At 46.2% G+C, this 16296-nt stretch overlaps 1 protein-coding gene across 24 annotated transcripts in view; it reads left to right on the plus strand.

The window, feature by feature from the left end:
* Positions 1-8305, plus strand: part of esrrb (estrogen-related receptor beta) — a 75683-nt gene extending 67378 nt beyond the window's left edge. For all 24 annotated transcript variants that reach the window (XM_084568914.1, XM_084568913.1, XM_084568915.1 and 21 more), the window contains 2 exons: positions 1823-2092; positions 5044-8305. In XM_084568914.1, the coding sequence (XP_084425040.1) occupies positions 1823-2092; positions 5044-5288 (515 nt within the window). In that variant the 3' untranslated portion in view covers positions 5289-8305. The remainder of the gene's footprint in view (positions 1-1822; positions 2093-5043) is intronic.
* Positions 8306-16296: the final 7991 nt, after the last annotated feature.

Here is a 16296-nt window from a genome sequence, read left to right on the forward strand (position 1 = left end):
CACCGGCTGTCATACTGGGAGCAGCGCTTTAGTTCCGCTTCAGTCCTCCTTGGCATTAAAAGGCTACACAAAGCCTCGCCTGTGATTGCGATGCCAACCTGATGCGGCAATCAAGACCACGTCCACGCTTGCATGACAATTTCTCTCTGACCAGTCCACATTCTGTCCGACATAATGGCCACGTATGCAGACAAGGAAATAACACAACAAAGGGTTTTAAGATGACGCCTGGAAATGCGTAATGGCACAGGCCTTTATAAAATATGGCTTATTGCCTTCACCGATAATAGTCAAGTGTTTTTAGTGCTTTCGGCAGTTTGCTTTGTTGGGTCTAATTTGAGCTCTTCAGACCTCAGACCAGTCCAGCCGGGCACTAGCACCTTTCAGTTAGCACTCTATTCTACTGACTATTGATTCCCCTTTCAAAATGTGAAGGCCCTCACATTCTGATCACAATCTGTTAATTAATGTATCCTCCAGCTCTTCCCCTGCAGTGGTCATCACCACGATAAGGGAAATTGAACACTCAGGTACTACTCTCCCTGGCTCTTCTTTTCTCTCTGCCCGTCTCTCTCTCTCTCCGTCCTGTATCTTTTTCCCTTTCTCTCACGCTTCCTCATTATGTCCCTTATTCTTCTCAGGCAGCACGTGCGCTCGTGCTGTCCTGGCAGGAGGCGATAAACATCAGGCTGGTGGCTAGTGAGATCATTTATATTTAAGAGAAAAACGCGTGGCGTGTGCGCAGCGGGCGTTCTGGTCAATACTGTAATCTATCGCCGCTTAATCACGCGGCGGCAGGTAGTGTGGCAACAGCAAACTTGTAGAAGCAATCATATTAATCAGGGGCGGAGCTGAAGAGCCTAATATGCTGTCAGAATGAGGCGCCTGCAGGAACGCTGCGCAGGGGGAGGGGAGGAGGGCGATGGAGGGGAACAAATGAGGGGGGGTTCATGCACTTTATTGACAGCTAAAGGGTAGTATGAAGGAAGAAGGGATGAGATGCCTATCTGGCTGTCTGTTCCTCTCTCTCCTTTTGACTTTTTAATTTACCTGAATTTCTCCCAGCTCATCTTTGAGGGATCTAGCGGTTTGTTTTATTTAATGTTCTATTCTGAGCATATGTAGAGGTGTTGGACTGGAAATGACAGCGGTCCGTTGCTCCCAGGCCAATTTCAGCTGAAGAATGAGGCCCAGGGTTTAAGCAGGTGTTCAGGCTGGGCTCAAACCACATGACCCAAGTGCTGTGTGTGTGTGTGCGTGTACTTTTATGCGTATGGATTCATGTGCATAGATGTCACGAGCCGCTGGTGCATATGTGCATCTGTTTGTTTTCCTGGTTGACACATGTTAGTGTGTCTGTACACGTCTCCATGTGTGCATGTGTGTACGTCCCCACATCACCTCCTCCTGTTACACGGTGCATGTCATGTCCTCAACCCCTCCAATGAGAATGTGTCTGGTGCTAATCCCCCTCACACCAATAGAAGACTGACAGGATACAAGGGGTAACCACATGGCTTTGTGTATCCCAGACCTTTGCACCGATTTACTGTCCACACTTACAGTAAAGCCCACTCAAGTGCTCTGACGCCGGCTTCAAAGAGCACCTTCTGTTGCGCGTTTAAAATTAAACATCACTTGCTAACATGTGCCTTGGCGAGTACTCCCCGCTCCGAAAGTTTGACAAGTTTCTTTTACCGATCATGTCCAAGATCACATGGTTTTTCTGTTTAATATTTTTCACATGGCAGAAGTGTTTTAGATGTGATCAAAAATCCATACATTTCACCATCTTGCTATCTATCCCTCTCTTCCCGTCCAGGCTTTTCCACTCTTTCTCTGGGCGACCAGATGAGTCTACTGCAGAGCGCCTGGATGGAGATCCTCATCCTCAGCATCGTGTTCCGCTCGTTGCCGTACGAAGATGAGCTGGTGTACGCTGAGGACTACATCATGGACGAGGAGCACTCGCGGCTGACTGGCTTGCTCGACCTCTACGTGTCCATCCTGCAGCTGGTCCGCAAATACAAGAAGCTCAAAGTGGAGAAGGAGGAGTTCGTAACGCTCAAAGCCATCGCTCTGGCCAACTCAGGTGCGTTATCTGCAGCACATTTACACAAATACTGCAAATACTTTTAAATTAAAACACGTATTAGTTTTAATCTTGTGGAATAAGTTTAATTTTTTCCTGTTAATTTCAATTATAAAACACTAAAACCATCTTTATATATCACAATGAAAATATTACATTTATAACACTGACGTTTGGCAGAAGTCAGATTTTTGTTTTAACAAAATGAATCAGAAACTGAGATCCATAATTTTGTTCATCCTTTTTTTTAAATCCACGGACGTTTATCACATAAACTTTTTATTTAATTTGTGAAATATGGCACAGCTGTTATAATTTAGATATTTTATTTGTCTTCCAATATAAATATATAATCCAAAAATACAACTCTCATTTGAGTTAAATTCAAAACAGTACTAAGCAAGGACAATAAAGATTTTAGCATTTTATTTTCTGAAAAGAAAACCAATTAATTTGTACGCAGCATGTGAAAAGTACACTGGAGTTAAGCCTTTATTTTTAAACAGTCCAGACTTGAAAATGTTACTGAGAGATTCCTCATGTGTATTAGTTACTCTTTCTGACTGGACCTCTGAGGAATGAACACCAGACAGTGTAATATCCAGAAACTGGGTTTTGTCTAACACAGTTTTAGAAATGACATTTCTTAGTTTTTCACGAGGTCTTCAGTGTAACCTTTAGTTTGGAGCGTGAGATGGAGAGATGGAGAGAAGATAAGGCCCGTGCACGGGAAAGAGGGATGGGGGAGTGAGCTTTTTTAATTGAACGCCTTCCGTGTTGTGGTATTTCTCCGGCGCGCCCTCGCCCTCCTCTTCCTCCATCTCCATAACAGTAGCTGCAGGGCACAGCAGCCACGGGAGATAAATTTAGCATTTCATTAGGAGCACAGGGGCTGTCAATAAAATGTGTTAAGTCGAATGGAATGAGTATCAGGGAGTGATAGGCCTCGTTTGTTCCAACGCGGAGACGGCACGCTGCTATTGACAGCAGCCTTTTGAGGAGGCAGGACCTGTCCCGCTCTGATCAATGCACGCCCGGGTCAGCGGGGCGCTTTCCCTTGTTTTGTCCGGGGCTGAAAAATGAAAATGCTGATGGTGGGACTTTGCTTTCAGACAACAGAGCTTTGGTCGGGAGGTGGGGTGGTGGAGAGAGGAGAGATGGGGGTCGGGGAGAGAAGAGGAGGAGGAGGAGGAGGAGGAGGAGGAGGGTGTCCGGAACGTTAGAACAAGGTCTCTGGGAGATCACTCTCCCGGGAGCCCCTCTGTCTGACAGCTGTGAAAATTCATAGCGATTGATTTTGTAATTAGCAGTTTATCAATCGGATCGACGTGGGCTCACTGATGGATTGCGAGGAAATTGTTTCTTCAAAGTTGTTTTTTTTTTAGTCTCCCCCTCCTCCAATGACTGCAAGCTGCGTGCTCGCTGTCTCCTGCCCTCTTTACCTCCCCATCTGTTGAGATGTCTCCATCTCTCTTTTTATTTTCTCCTCTTTCCCCCCCTTGCTGCAGAGCGTTCCATTAAAGCACAGTTCAAACCAGGTTTATTGCTAAAATGCGTGTCTGTGTGCACGTGTGTGGAAAAATGGAACAAAATGTTGGTTTGATTTTTAACATCGGAGCTTGTTAGGCTGTGAATTCAGCCTCTGTGGAAAGAACAAGAGATAATTATGTCACGCTACATCCTCATCTAAGTTTTTTTTTTTTTGCCTTTTGTTCTTCTGTCCCCCCTCTCTCACCCCCCCCCCCTCCCACGTTCACTTTACAAAACGACCTACTTCATTTTACCACTGTGGATTTGAAAACCGTCAGGGTGAGAAATGTCTCAAGGTCTTGGGAATACAGTTGTTCCAGTCAATGAATTTGGGACGAAGCCTGAAATCTGTTTTGCCTTTTATTGTCCCGCGTGGTAAAATATGCACCCGCCAAGGTGAGACGAGTCAGACAGCCAATGACATGCTGCCTCCGGAGCGCCAGATGCCAGTTAACCAGTGAGGAAAAGCGCGACCCCGGACTGTCCCTGAGAGAGGCTGGGAGATAGAAGCCGAGGCAGGAAAAAGGCGAGAATGGGGGGGGGGGGGGGGCGTGATAACATGGTGTACAGTAGGATCAGTAAAAAAGGATGGCAGTGTAGCGAGACGTTACAGGAGTGAGGAACACCTGAGGGAAGCCAGACTTAAACTGTAGACTGCTCTAAAACTGTCCAAGAGGTGGGAGAGCTTCGGGCAGACTGAGGCTGAGGGAGAGTCACAGTTTGAGTTGTTCACAGTAAAATATAGCACAAAGAAGACAAATAATATAAAGATGTCAGTTTAAATTTTCAAATGTTTTTTTGTTGCGTCAAATAAATCCAGCAAAGTCTGTTTTCAAAGCCACCTTACTGATTAGAGGCCCCTTTGAGAGCGTATATGAAGAGAATTAATTGAAAGGAAGCGGTATTCTTCTCACGTTTGTTTTTTGGCGTCCAATTCTCTAATGGGGATCCTTTTTTCTTTGTTTTCTTTCGTTCGAAAACAGTTTGTCCTTTGGAACAGTGAGGTGTTTAACGTGTACTCACTCAGCCCAGATTGGGTGCTATTCAGGCTATTGTTACTGGTGGATAACATTGATTTTCAGTCCCGCTGGTCAAGGGCCACATGAATACGCCACCCAGTCCTGCGAAGAATAAATATATAAATAAACCAAAGCAGCTGTTCTTTTTTTTCTTTTTTTTATGATCTATTCTTTATCTTGTCAGGGTCTGAGTTATACTGATAATGTTTTCCTTACCTTACTGCTACTGACAGAGCAGTAAAGATCAATCATGCGATTTAATTTTGTTTTTAGAAAACTCCATTTCCCATGACTCATGTTATATTACCACTGTCTCAAACTGCATTTCTTACTTCCATTTTTCTTTTCAAATGTGAAACTCCATCAATCTCAATGCTTCTGTCCGTGCTTTCGTCCCATCAGACTCCATGCACATAGAGGACATGGAGGCGGTCCAGAAGCTTCAGGACGCTCTCCACGAGGCTCTGCAGGACTACGAGGGCAGCCAGCATCAGGAGGACCCACGACGGGCTGGCAAACTGCTCATGACCCTGCCCCTGCTGAGGCAGACGGCCACGAAGGCTGTGCAGCACTTTTACAGCATCAAGGTGCAGGGCAAGGTGCCCATGCACAAACTCTTCCTGGAGATGCTGGAGGCCAAGGTCTGATTGGAGGGTGGCTGACTCGCCACGGCAACAGCGGAGGGCCGCATCACCGATACAGAAAGTGACTTGAACCAATGTGGAGGGTTCTCAGGAGAGGGAGACGCCCACCGAGTGTGCAGGACAGAGACTGACCGCTCTCACTCCTCCTCTACCTGGAACCCTGGGACACTAAATAAATAAAAAAAAAAAGAACAAATGCAAAACTGGGTTATTAGTATAAATATAAAAATGATGCAGATTAATTTAAAATATATAAGAAATACTATGTACAGTAATAATTTTTTTGGTTTTTGTTAATTGTAAGTGGTCATACTGTATATGAAGAAGGACCCCTCTGCCCCTCAGCATCTTCAGAATAAGTAGTTGCCAGATCTTGATAACAAGATAAAGAAGAATCTTTTTTTCAGAAAACTAAAAGTTCCTAAAAAATTAGTTCTGAAGACAGCAGAGGCGTCAACAACCGTAAACAGACTCACTTGTCTCACAGTTGTGTTTTTGCCTGGACTTGACCAGGACATGTACATATTTATTATTTGGAAGACTGAGTGTACAGTTCAGAGTCTGGTGAACTTGGTGGCCATTTTCTCTTGTTCTCCTCTTTGGGGGAGGAAAAAAAAAGAACTAAATGTGAACTCTTATCGGTTTAAATGTCCTTGGATATACCTCTCCAGAGCAGTAAGTGATCTATGTGGCTCTGTTTCAGACTGGAAGACTTGCTGGTCCCATGTTTAACCAAACTAGCATAGGCAGGTACAATAGTCAATCGTCTTATTCTGTAGTAACTCAGCAATAAAGGGAGCTGTTGGGGGAGCCAGGCTTAACTTTTTTCTTTCATGTGCTTTTGAATGCGGCTGTCACTGATAGACCATGCTTGTGAGTATCTGAGTCCCACCAGTGGCACGCACCGATGTACCACTGTTTCACACCAGTGCTTCTCCTCTTCTGAAGTGGCTTGTGTTGGTGCTGTTCATGTAACCCGTTGAACCCCTGTTTTTGGTCACCGTTTGAGCCTGTGGAAATTGCCTCTTGCCATGCAAATAAATGACCTGATTCGCTCTAGGTGAAAGATAATAAGCCGGTTTGGTGTGGAAGAATCAAAGGATTTATGCCCGGTGGCACAAGTCCAGGAGATTCCGTGTTCAAACAATCAGAGGCCCATATGTCAACCGCTCTATTTTGGGCCCCTTTAAGCCTGTGGCAGAGTCATCACACACACAGGGAGCAAGGTGTCCAGCATCTGCTCTCGCCATTTTAGACACCTCCCGTCTTTTAATAGCTGCGGCCGCATTTATAGGGCTTCAACAGAACGGAGGTAAATGGCAGGTGCAGAGCCGGAGCGGTGGCACTTCACACTGGGTTTATTTTTAACCCAGCGGGTGGTTGTTGTCTGCACAGTTCCACGCCAGGAATACAGTAGACACGTGGAACACTTCTTCTTGACCTCATGTTGACACGGTGGCCAGCGCAGAGTAACACCCTTCCCTGCGGCCAGGAGGCGGGCGGGCGGGCGGGCATCTGCGGGGAAAACTCAGGATGCCCGAGCACACAGGTGTGAATAGCTATGCAAGAAACAAAGTGTCAGCATGCTCCAACAGTGTGTCAGTACAGATCTCTGGTGGGAGAAAGATCTCATACTCCCTTCTCCCTGTGTTTAGTTATAGGTCCATTACGCTGTGTGTGAGTAATTCTGTAGTCCAGTCCAACTGAGCCGCTGGTCTCCATGTGGGACAGAATGTGTTGGAGGGGAATGCTTATACTGCTGAAGGATTTTATGTGATGTGATAAATTGTGGCACTGTCACAACAATATGATACTGTGATCAAAGGAATCCCTGACATTGCAGTAGGGTAGAGTTGCTGCCATGCTTGTGATACCATTGGCTAGCACTGATCCAGCGGCCGGCATGCCTTTTTATACAGCAGCCTGATTGGCCACATAGTGAAGGATCACTACCACCACCCGCTCCTCTTCATCCCCAACTTGAACTAGCCGCTGTCCAGTTAACAAGCTCCGCTGTAGAGGGTGACATTATAACTCGAGTTGTTTTACTGTTGTGCAATACAACAGGGACCAATTCTGACTGAAACCATGCTAAAAGCATGCTTTTTACTTAGATTTGGGGGAATTTGTATGCTGTTAAGTGACATATTCCTTACCCCTCTACCCAGAAACATGTATCCTGTATATCAGAACTATATTTGATTTGCTCTAACGATGAAAGACTTTTGTGCTTACTTCAATAAAAACTGCAGTATAAATGATAAACTTTTGCAGAAAATCTTTACAAAAACGATTTTGTAGTGGCCCGAGATGATCAGCCATAATGATTTTGATTCGTTTTTTTCTTTTTACCTTGCAATATGACACTGTGTTAAGTACAAGACAAACACGTCTTACATGACAAGCCGTGTCCACGTGTGTAAATATATCAGCATCAATACAGTAGGTTGCCGAAATACCATTGAAAATAAAGTATGCAGCGCCCTGCTGGCTACTACCTCATTATCATATTGTCAATATTTCTCTGATTGAACTCTTTCTGCTCTATATCAGCCTCACGTCTGTAACATACCTGAGCCATCCATGTTTTTATCGAAAACCGTTTCCCTCAGTGCTCCTGCCAAAATGTTTGTAATTGTAGTTAACGGATCTTCTCCTCCCCTTCATTCTTCATAGATCTGTTTGTAAAGTAAAGCATGCTTCACGTTGACCATATGACTTGGCCATCAGTGGGTGTGACAACCCCCTCCTTCCCTCATTTTGGTTACCAAGCGGGTATGTGTTTATATGAACATCTGTGTGTCAGAATTGGTCCCTTGATGATAAATTGCAGACGGGGGCAGGTGACTGATTTCCTGCTTCTGTGCTATGAGTATTTATGGTGTGAAATATATCATTTGGCGATGGTGTACATTGATATCTCTGAATCTTGTTGAATCACCAATATCTGTGTAACTTTTATGTTTTGATTTTCAAAAAGGTAAAGGATCAATGAATTAAATACTCACTGAACTCTGTGATTCTGTTTGTGTTGTGGCTGAGAAATCTGTTACTCGTCGGCTCGCTGGGCGACTCTTGCCCTCTGCTCGGCGCACTGTAAATAGTCTCGCGGCACACTGAGCGGGGAGTTCAGCGGTGGGACAGAACAAAGAGAGAGGATCGGAGCTCCCGGAAGACCGGAGATTGGTGGCGGCGAGTGAGGCAAGCCAGCGAGAGATTCACACGGGCCACCCAGCCGTCCACCAATCAACCGCAGCCACTGCAGCAGGGCCGGGAACTGTTGAAAATGGATCCGTCACAGGAAACAGGCAGACAGACACGCCAACGCTGATGGAGGTGGGGGAAGTGAGGGGCTGTAGCTCCATTATTTCAGGAAGCTGATATTCCAGGGAGTTAAAGTATTCCCTTCTCTATATAATTATAAGAGCCAATTTCCTTTTTTGAAATAATGTCTTGCTAGCCAATTAATTGCAGTAATCCTCTATGTGGAAACAATGGCGTCACTAGACAAGAAACAAGATGAAGTGAGAGAGAATTAAAAAAAAAGTAGATCTGGAGGCCTGAACATATGAAATGTGGAGCACCGATGCCAGGTGCTGTATTTTTAAAAGCAACGTGCTCCTCGTTTCTCATGCAAATCGTCCGGTTGGACCAGATACTGCCGTCAATACGTTTCTCGCAGATACAGTAGCGGGGCAATCATTTACCTCCATTGACAGGTCAAAACACCTTTCATTAGAGTTACGAGGCATCTCATCAAGATGCGGCCCCGCTCGCAGCTGTATGACTGCTGTGTATTGCTTAAGTGTGTTTCATTATTCCCAAAGCAGCGTTGATGATGGTGAGGGAAAGGATTACACGTCAGGGTGAGTGATTGGGTTTGAACAGAGCTGCTGCATACACTTTGTATCAACCCAGGGCTCAAATTACACTTAGGTTGAAAACGGAGCACGTAAATGCCCAGGAGAGCTTGTGGCACAGAAATGAAGAGTGGGCCACCATCTTTCTCTCACTCCCCTCTCCCTGTTTCCTCTCCGCGCACACTTTTCATCTCTTTCCTTTGTCAAATTTTCTTTTTGACCCCTCCCTCCGCTCGTCTCCCCGCGCTCTCCTCCTTGTTTTTGAGGCGCAACCGTTCTTTATGGGCATTCTTATTGTTCCACTGATTCTGTTATGTGTATTTATTGCTCCATTTGTGAAATTGGAGGCACTGGCCGACAAGCCTATTACTATTCAATAACAGGAGCCGGGCATTTTCACAATCATGGGCTATCAATGTCCCAGACAGAAACGTTACGTCACATCAATTTCAAAAGGCAGACCGTTTGCTGTATCGCTCTTGTACCGGGGAAGAAAATCCACCAGCTCTTGGGAGTGAATGCCAGCAGTCAACAACGCAACTGATTTTCAACAAAAGGACAGCGCAACTGACTAAAGAGTAGATCTATTTCCTAATAGATCCTGGTTACTGCTGTGCTGCACCTGTCCCTACTAGCAGTATCTGAGCCATGCATCCCCACACCTCTGACCCTGCCCACGACTCTCTCTGGCTGATCAATAGGCTGTCAAAGTGCCTCGCAGGCACACACGCGCCAGGCCATCTGAGATTTCGCCCTCTCATTGTCCATCTTCACTGTTTTAAGTGCATTTATCAGGTTACACCCCGGCTCTCCTCGCCGCCACTTAATGCATGGTTGAGCTGCTGCCCTAAAAAATCCTAATGGCCATCAGCGGACCTTTGTCCCAGTTTGTCACCAGGCCGTTACGCAATCATACGGTGAAAGGAGAGACTGTCGGAATAGAAAGTAGAGTTTAAATACCGGCTTTGATCCGATATGAGTTGGACAAGAATCTCAAACCAAAAAGGGGAGTGAAATCTTATATCGAGCCTTGAGTTTCTTAAGTGACGCCCCGTGTGTTTCTGAGCCAAACTGCGGTTCAGGTCTTTCAGAAGGAGCTGCCTGAACTGGTCTCACCATTTCAGCTGATAAGCGTCACAGAAATTAAGTGAAACCCCCTGAGAAAAAGCTCCCAAAGGCCACAGAGAGAGAAGACGCCGCCCAAGAAGAGTTAGGATGAGGCCGAGCTGACCCCCCCCCCCCCCCCCCCGGCGCCGCAGAGCAAAATAACTACAACGAGTGTGTACTCCAACGCATCGTAGGAACACGAGTGCTGTGAGAAAGCACAGGTAATAAACTGTACACACACCCAGATAACTGCACATGAAGGGTTTTGTTCCTTCATTTGAGATTTATTTGCCCAACTGTATCTTTATCTGTGCTGCTCACTGATATGAAGCTGTGTGGGGAGCAGAAATATTTCCAACTATCTGCCAAATGTATCTCCCCGCACCCAAGGAAAACACCGTCGCAGGATGTGCTGCTGGTGGAGGCGGCGGCGGCGAGGGGAAGGGTGAGTGTGTGCGTGTGGGGGTTCTTCTTCTGCGCTGTTTTATTGCCTCTGCCATGTATTCACACGTTCTTATGGGCTTTTCCAATTTAACCACTGGTTTGGAAATAATGAAGGGAGATAAGGAACACTGATAAGCATGGATACGTCCATCAAACGGAGAAAAACTCACACGGGGCGCTGCGTGTGCTCACTTCACAGGCGTTTAACACAATTACAGCGTTATTACTGTGTGCCCGGCCTCTGTTTGGAATCATATTAAGACATTTGCTTCATCTGACCGTGCATGTGTCATTGTTTTACAGTTTTGGGATAAGAATTGCTTTTATTTAATATTTTTAAATGGTTTTTTTTTTAAACTGTTGCCCATAAAGTTGGAATCATTTTTGTTTTAAGACGTAAAATATATATAAATGTATATTAGTTCCAACTTCATGGGCAACAATGTACATTTACTTGCTTTACTGTCAAATACAGGTATTCATTTTGTGTCTTTATGAATTACACATTTAGGAGGCTTCTAAATGTTGTGAGCAAGTCTTCAAACTGACTAAGCTGTGAAAGCAGATCTGCAAAACACTTTGTCACGCGTGCAGATTGCTGATCTGCGCCACGCCCGCTTGTACAGGGAAATCCTCGGTGCCGCGGATTTCCCGGGGTCCGAAGCAGCAGGGAGGAAATGGTCAGGCTCAACTCCGGAGGGAAGCCGCGGATGGGCCTGACCTTTCTCGGCATGTCAAGCAAAGGTTAGAAATCTCCACTGGCCTTAAAGCAAATGCACTTGTTTGCCATAATGGAGGAGGCCCCTGCCTTTTTTTTTGAGCCACAGACCAGGTCTGGTCCCGAGAGAGTTCCCTCTGATGGAATTCTTTCTCTCTCTCTCTATCTGCACACACACACACACACACACACACACACAGAGTGTCGCCACCGTCTCCACTCCTTTACTGTATAATTGTGTGTCAAGCTTTTTTTGTATCAAACAAACCAGTTTCACCAAAAATACAAGTGCTGCTTCATTTTTAAAATGATCTTTTGTGCAGCACGACCATCCCTATTATCATCCTCATGTCATTTCAGAAGGAGATGCACGTGCACGTGAAGTGAGAAACAGATACACGATCAACCACCTAAGACCCCTGCCAGGAAATCACCCATCCCTTATCCTCTTCTGAGATACACTATAGAAATCTCATAAATATTGGGGAGACGCCGCGTCGGGGGCCTATAGACATATTGTAGGCCGTATAACACATATGACCGCTCGTAATTCACACATTTATATTCATAAACGTGATTTTGTATTTAAAATATGACTCGTAAAGCGTGATATATGGAAATTGACAGATCATATGTGATTCCGGGAATTAAATATCACACAGATCACATGCTTTATGTCCCCCTCTCTCTCTCTCCCTCTCTCTCTCTCCTCCTCTCCTTGCCTGAGAAGGGAGCCTTGACCACGCAGGTAATTTACAGTGTTATGGGATGAGCGCAAAACATGCTGTAAATAAATAAGGCCCGACCCATTTCATTTTAGGACGGCGGGGAGGTTAGCCGACTCCCCCTTAAACCCCCATCGCCCGCCACCACCCCCGCCCGCCGCCCCTCGGCCCCATTGAAACGGTGATGTACCCTTCGCCGGGTGCATCTGTATATCACCCGGAGAAGAGGGGACTGCAAATGGGGCAGCGAGCGACACTGCGCAGTCCATTTGCTAATTTCAATATGGTGTCCGTCTGCGTTGGTATGGCCTTGGGCACTCTAGCAACCCCCCTCTTAGCTCGCCAACGCCCCCCACCCCCCTCCCCCAGCCTCTCCCCTGTGTCCTTTTGACCTTGCACTCAATCACAAACAGACCTCATGCATTGATGTTGTAAGAAACTATACACAAATCACATCTGCTTTCCGAGATCCCTTCCCACACGAGAAAATCAGGTAATATTTTACCTTACGCAACCATTTAAAGATATCTGCACTTAAATTTAGCGCCACATGTTTTTAAGTAAAAAAAAACACAGCCTATTATTGTATTGTACGGCTACCAGACACAAAGGCTGTATGCGTTTGAGTGTGGCGGCTCTTCTTTTGTCTCATACGTTAGGACGCTCTTCTGCGTAATTAACGTTGTCAGAGGATAAATAATTTTAAGAAGTGAACCAACCACTCGTCTGGATGTGTGTGTGTGTGTGTGTGCTCCGTGGCTTGTCACTGCAAATGTCCACATTTGAACTGCGGCGATATGCTCAATAACTCTCCACAGTGATGTGGCTATGATCATTGCCCAGCTGTACAGTGCAACACCAAATGAGCAAATTAAGTGCGCTCTCATCCTGCTACTGTTACCCCCCCCAGCCGCCCACCCGCCTCCAGCTCAGCCGTTCCCTCTCCAAAATTTAAAATAGTTTGGAAAAAAACGTCCCCCGTTCCTCCCTGTTCCTTTGTGAGACACTGTCATTGTCATTGTCCTCGCTGCCATCTTGACGGCTTTTTAAAGGTTTACAGGCCTGTGAATCGTGATTAAAACATCTCCCCGTGAAATGTTGTTGCTGTTTGTGCCCGTCCACGACCCCTCCACCCCACCCAACCAAAAAAAAAACATGCCCTCTCTCGCCTTCCCTCTCATTTTCCATGAGTGTTTTGTGGTTGCAGGCGAGTGCGAGGGATAGGTGTCGGAGGCGGAAGCAGAGGGAATATTACACAATCCTCTGTGCATTATTGTAATTAGATTTCCCAGGATAGCTCAATTAAGTCGTACTGCTCCGGGGACCCGGCGGTTTGTGGTTTGACACTCACTCACAGGGGGTCCGGTGTGTTAAGTAAGGCAGAGAAACACAACTAAGATGGACACTGCGTCCACACAAGTCTGACTTGTTTCAACATTTCTCCTTGATGAGAAAAAAACAAAAAAGAAAGGCAGCGTGTTTGTTTGCTCACACTGAGACCTGAGCGCCGCTCTGCTCCTGCTAAAGATGCTGTTGAAGAATGAAGGACAGCGCACAGTTACCCGAGGACAGCCATGTAATGTGGTGTAATGTATATTCTAATGAGAAGAGCTCCATCTATGGACCACCTGTTGAACTGCATTCATGATCAAATCCTTCAGATCCATCTGAGGAGGCTCTCTGTGCTCCAGTGTGTTGGAGCAAATGCTCGGTAAATAATTGCTCTATTTTTAGTAGCCACGGGATAAATCTGATGGACACTGAGTATTACTGTAGAGGTCAGCTTTAAAGGGGCCGTCCTGGCTCTCTGTGATTATTTATTTGTATGAACGGCAACAAACGTGAATATGTTTGGAGGAATTGCATGTCATGTGTGGTGACAAAGGGAGATTCAGCACTTTTGATGATATGTGGTTACATTACTGGTCTCAAGGCTGGCGCCGAGTTTAAATGCTCCAGTAACATTTCCTTTTATTTATATCCGCAGACCTTGGCTGAAATAAATGAGTTGAGACAAGTGTGAGGGGCCGATGTTACGAACAATTTCTTCCTGACGTCGGGAAACGAGTATGCGCAAGACATTCAACTCTTTCACTGCCAGTGGGTGACAGGCCGTCCCGGCTCGGCAGCGGGAGGCCTCTTAAAAAGATTCAATGTCGGCATCAACGTGAAAGTCGTTGTGTCATTATCTTAAATCTTAACTATCCAGCAGGATGAAAGTGTGAGAGACAACCATATCTGTCAGGGGTCTGCGGGAGGTGTTTTATCCTCTGTGTACAGTGAGCTCCCCTCTCACACGCTGAGATTAGCAGTCCTAGCCGAGGAAGTCACTCTGCAAGGGTCATTCTGCAGCCTGCCTTCAATTTACTGCCACTTTTAATATTCTGTCATAGTTAAAATTTTTACTGCCCTCTTTTATGGCCACATCCTTATGTCCCGTGCTTATGAACTTTTCTATGCAAATCACTCACTTGAATCAAAAATGGAGCCCTGAGCTCTTTGTTTTCAAGCAGCTGAGACATCAAGAAAGTCGGAGGCTTCCACATTTCTCTTCTGTTTCTTTTCTTTCTTTCTTTTTTTTTTGAAAAAACTGCAAATCCCTTCTTTTCCGTGTGTGGTCTGGTGGATGGAAGGGGACAGCTGTCCAGACGAAACAACAGGAGAAGCGGTCTCAGATTTTCGGAATTCAAAATGACGTCAGCTCTCAACACCCTCGAGTGCCAGATATTCAGAAGTTTCTCCGTGTAAGACAAAGTGGGTGAGAATACTGTGAGAAAAAAACATCCCGAGCTGGATGCAATGGTTCAGTGTCGTGTTTTTTTTTTTTTAATTCGTTTTTTTTCTCTCTCTCTCTCTCTCTCTCTCTGTGCACTACACTGCGCGTTGACTCACAGGGGACTAGTTTCTCTGAGCTCAACATTTGTACTTGCTTCACCTCGCTGTATTTTCACACTCCTCTCGCTCCCAGACGACTGCCCCGTTCTTGTTTTCTCTCTTCCTTTGAGGCTTGACAGGCCAGCGGGCATCTCTCGCCGCCTCGGAGGAGGAAACAGAGAAAAAGTGGAGGATGAGTCAGAGATTTACGACTGCACGGATAGGCCACTTTGGGGATGAAGTTTACGGATGCATTTAGATTTTGCCCTCTGGCGGTACTGTCCTGCGCTTTGGGTTACATGTCTAAATGCAAAGAGAGCCGTTGCGTTATATGCGCCAAAGTAGGGGCCATCCAGACATCCAAGTGGAGCAGGAGACTTACCAGAGGCCAGAAAGGCTGGACCATTGTCCTGGTGCCATGGCGACTAGGCACAATCAATATACATTAGTATGATCGCACTATATGGATGCTAGTATCCAGCTTTCTGTCTGTCTGTTTCGCACAGAGACACCCCCCCCCCCACACACGGACTTTTAATGATGGTTATTTGATTGGGAAAGGTGCGTCGAGGAGAGGGCAGACCTGGCCAGGGTGATGTGTGGATGTGCAGGGGGCCTCTAAGTGCTCATGAATGGCCCTAATGAGGGTGGCAAATGGAGACATAAAGAGGGAATGGGTACACTTTTCACTTTAGTCTGACATACCGTTGCTGCCCCCCGAAGCCCTTGAGGGGGCATTTGTAGAGGGTGCGACCATGCTTCAAATCCTCCTCCTCCTCGGACTAATTGTTGAGGATATTGACCTTGGGAAACGGGAGAGAACGAGTGAAGGGAGGGGAAATTGGGTGAAGGGTGGAGGTGGCTCACAGTTCACGCCGGTTGCTTGACCCTCCGAGAATTTATTCCTTCCTCAAAGCGGCCCGGTCTATGTGCTGTTTGCAAACAACGCGGAGGTAAAAAGCATGAAAAGGAGAGTGACGCGGATCAAAATGCATCAACGGACATAACCGCTGGAATCAATCACTCCAGTTTCTGGCCTCATTTTCAGCCCATGTCATTGATCCGGAGCACACACAGCACTATTGGATCCATGGGGGAGAACGAGGGGGTCTCACACACAAACATCCCCACCCCCTGTCCCTTGCCCTGACCCCGATCTGAGCTAGACAAGTTCACCATCCTGTTCTTCCTCAAGTCCCAGTCAATGAGTGTCAATACGCCGGATTGGCCGAGCGACAGGGGCTGGAAAGGGAGTCGATGAGGGGCTGATAAGCAGCGAGAGG

The sequence above is a fragment of the Chelon labrosus genome (assembly GCF_963514085.1).
Source record: "Chelon labrosus genome assembly, chromosome: 20".
NCBI classification, from domain to species: Eukaryota; Metazoa; Chordata; class Actinopteri; order Mugiliformes; family Mugilidae; genus Chelon; species Chelon labrosus.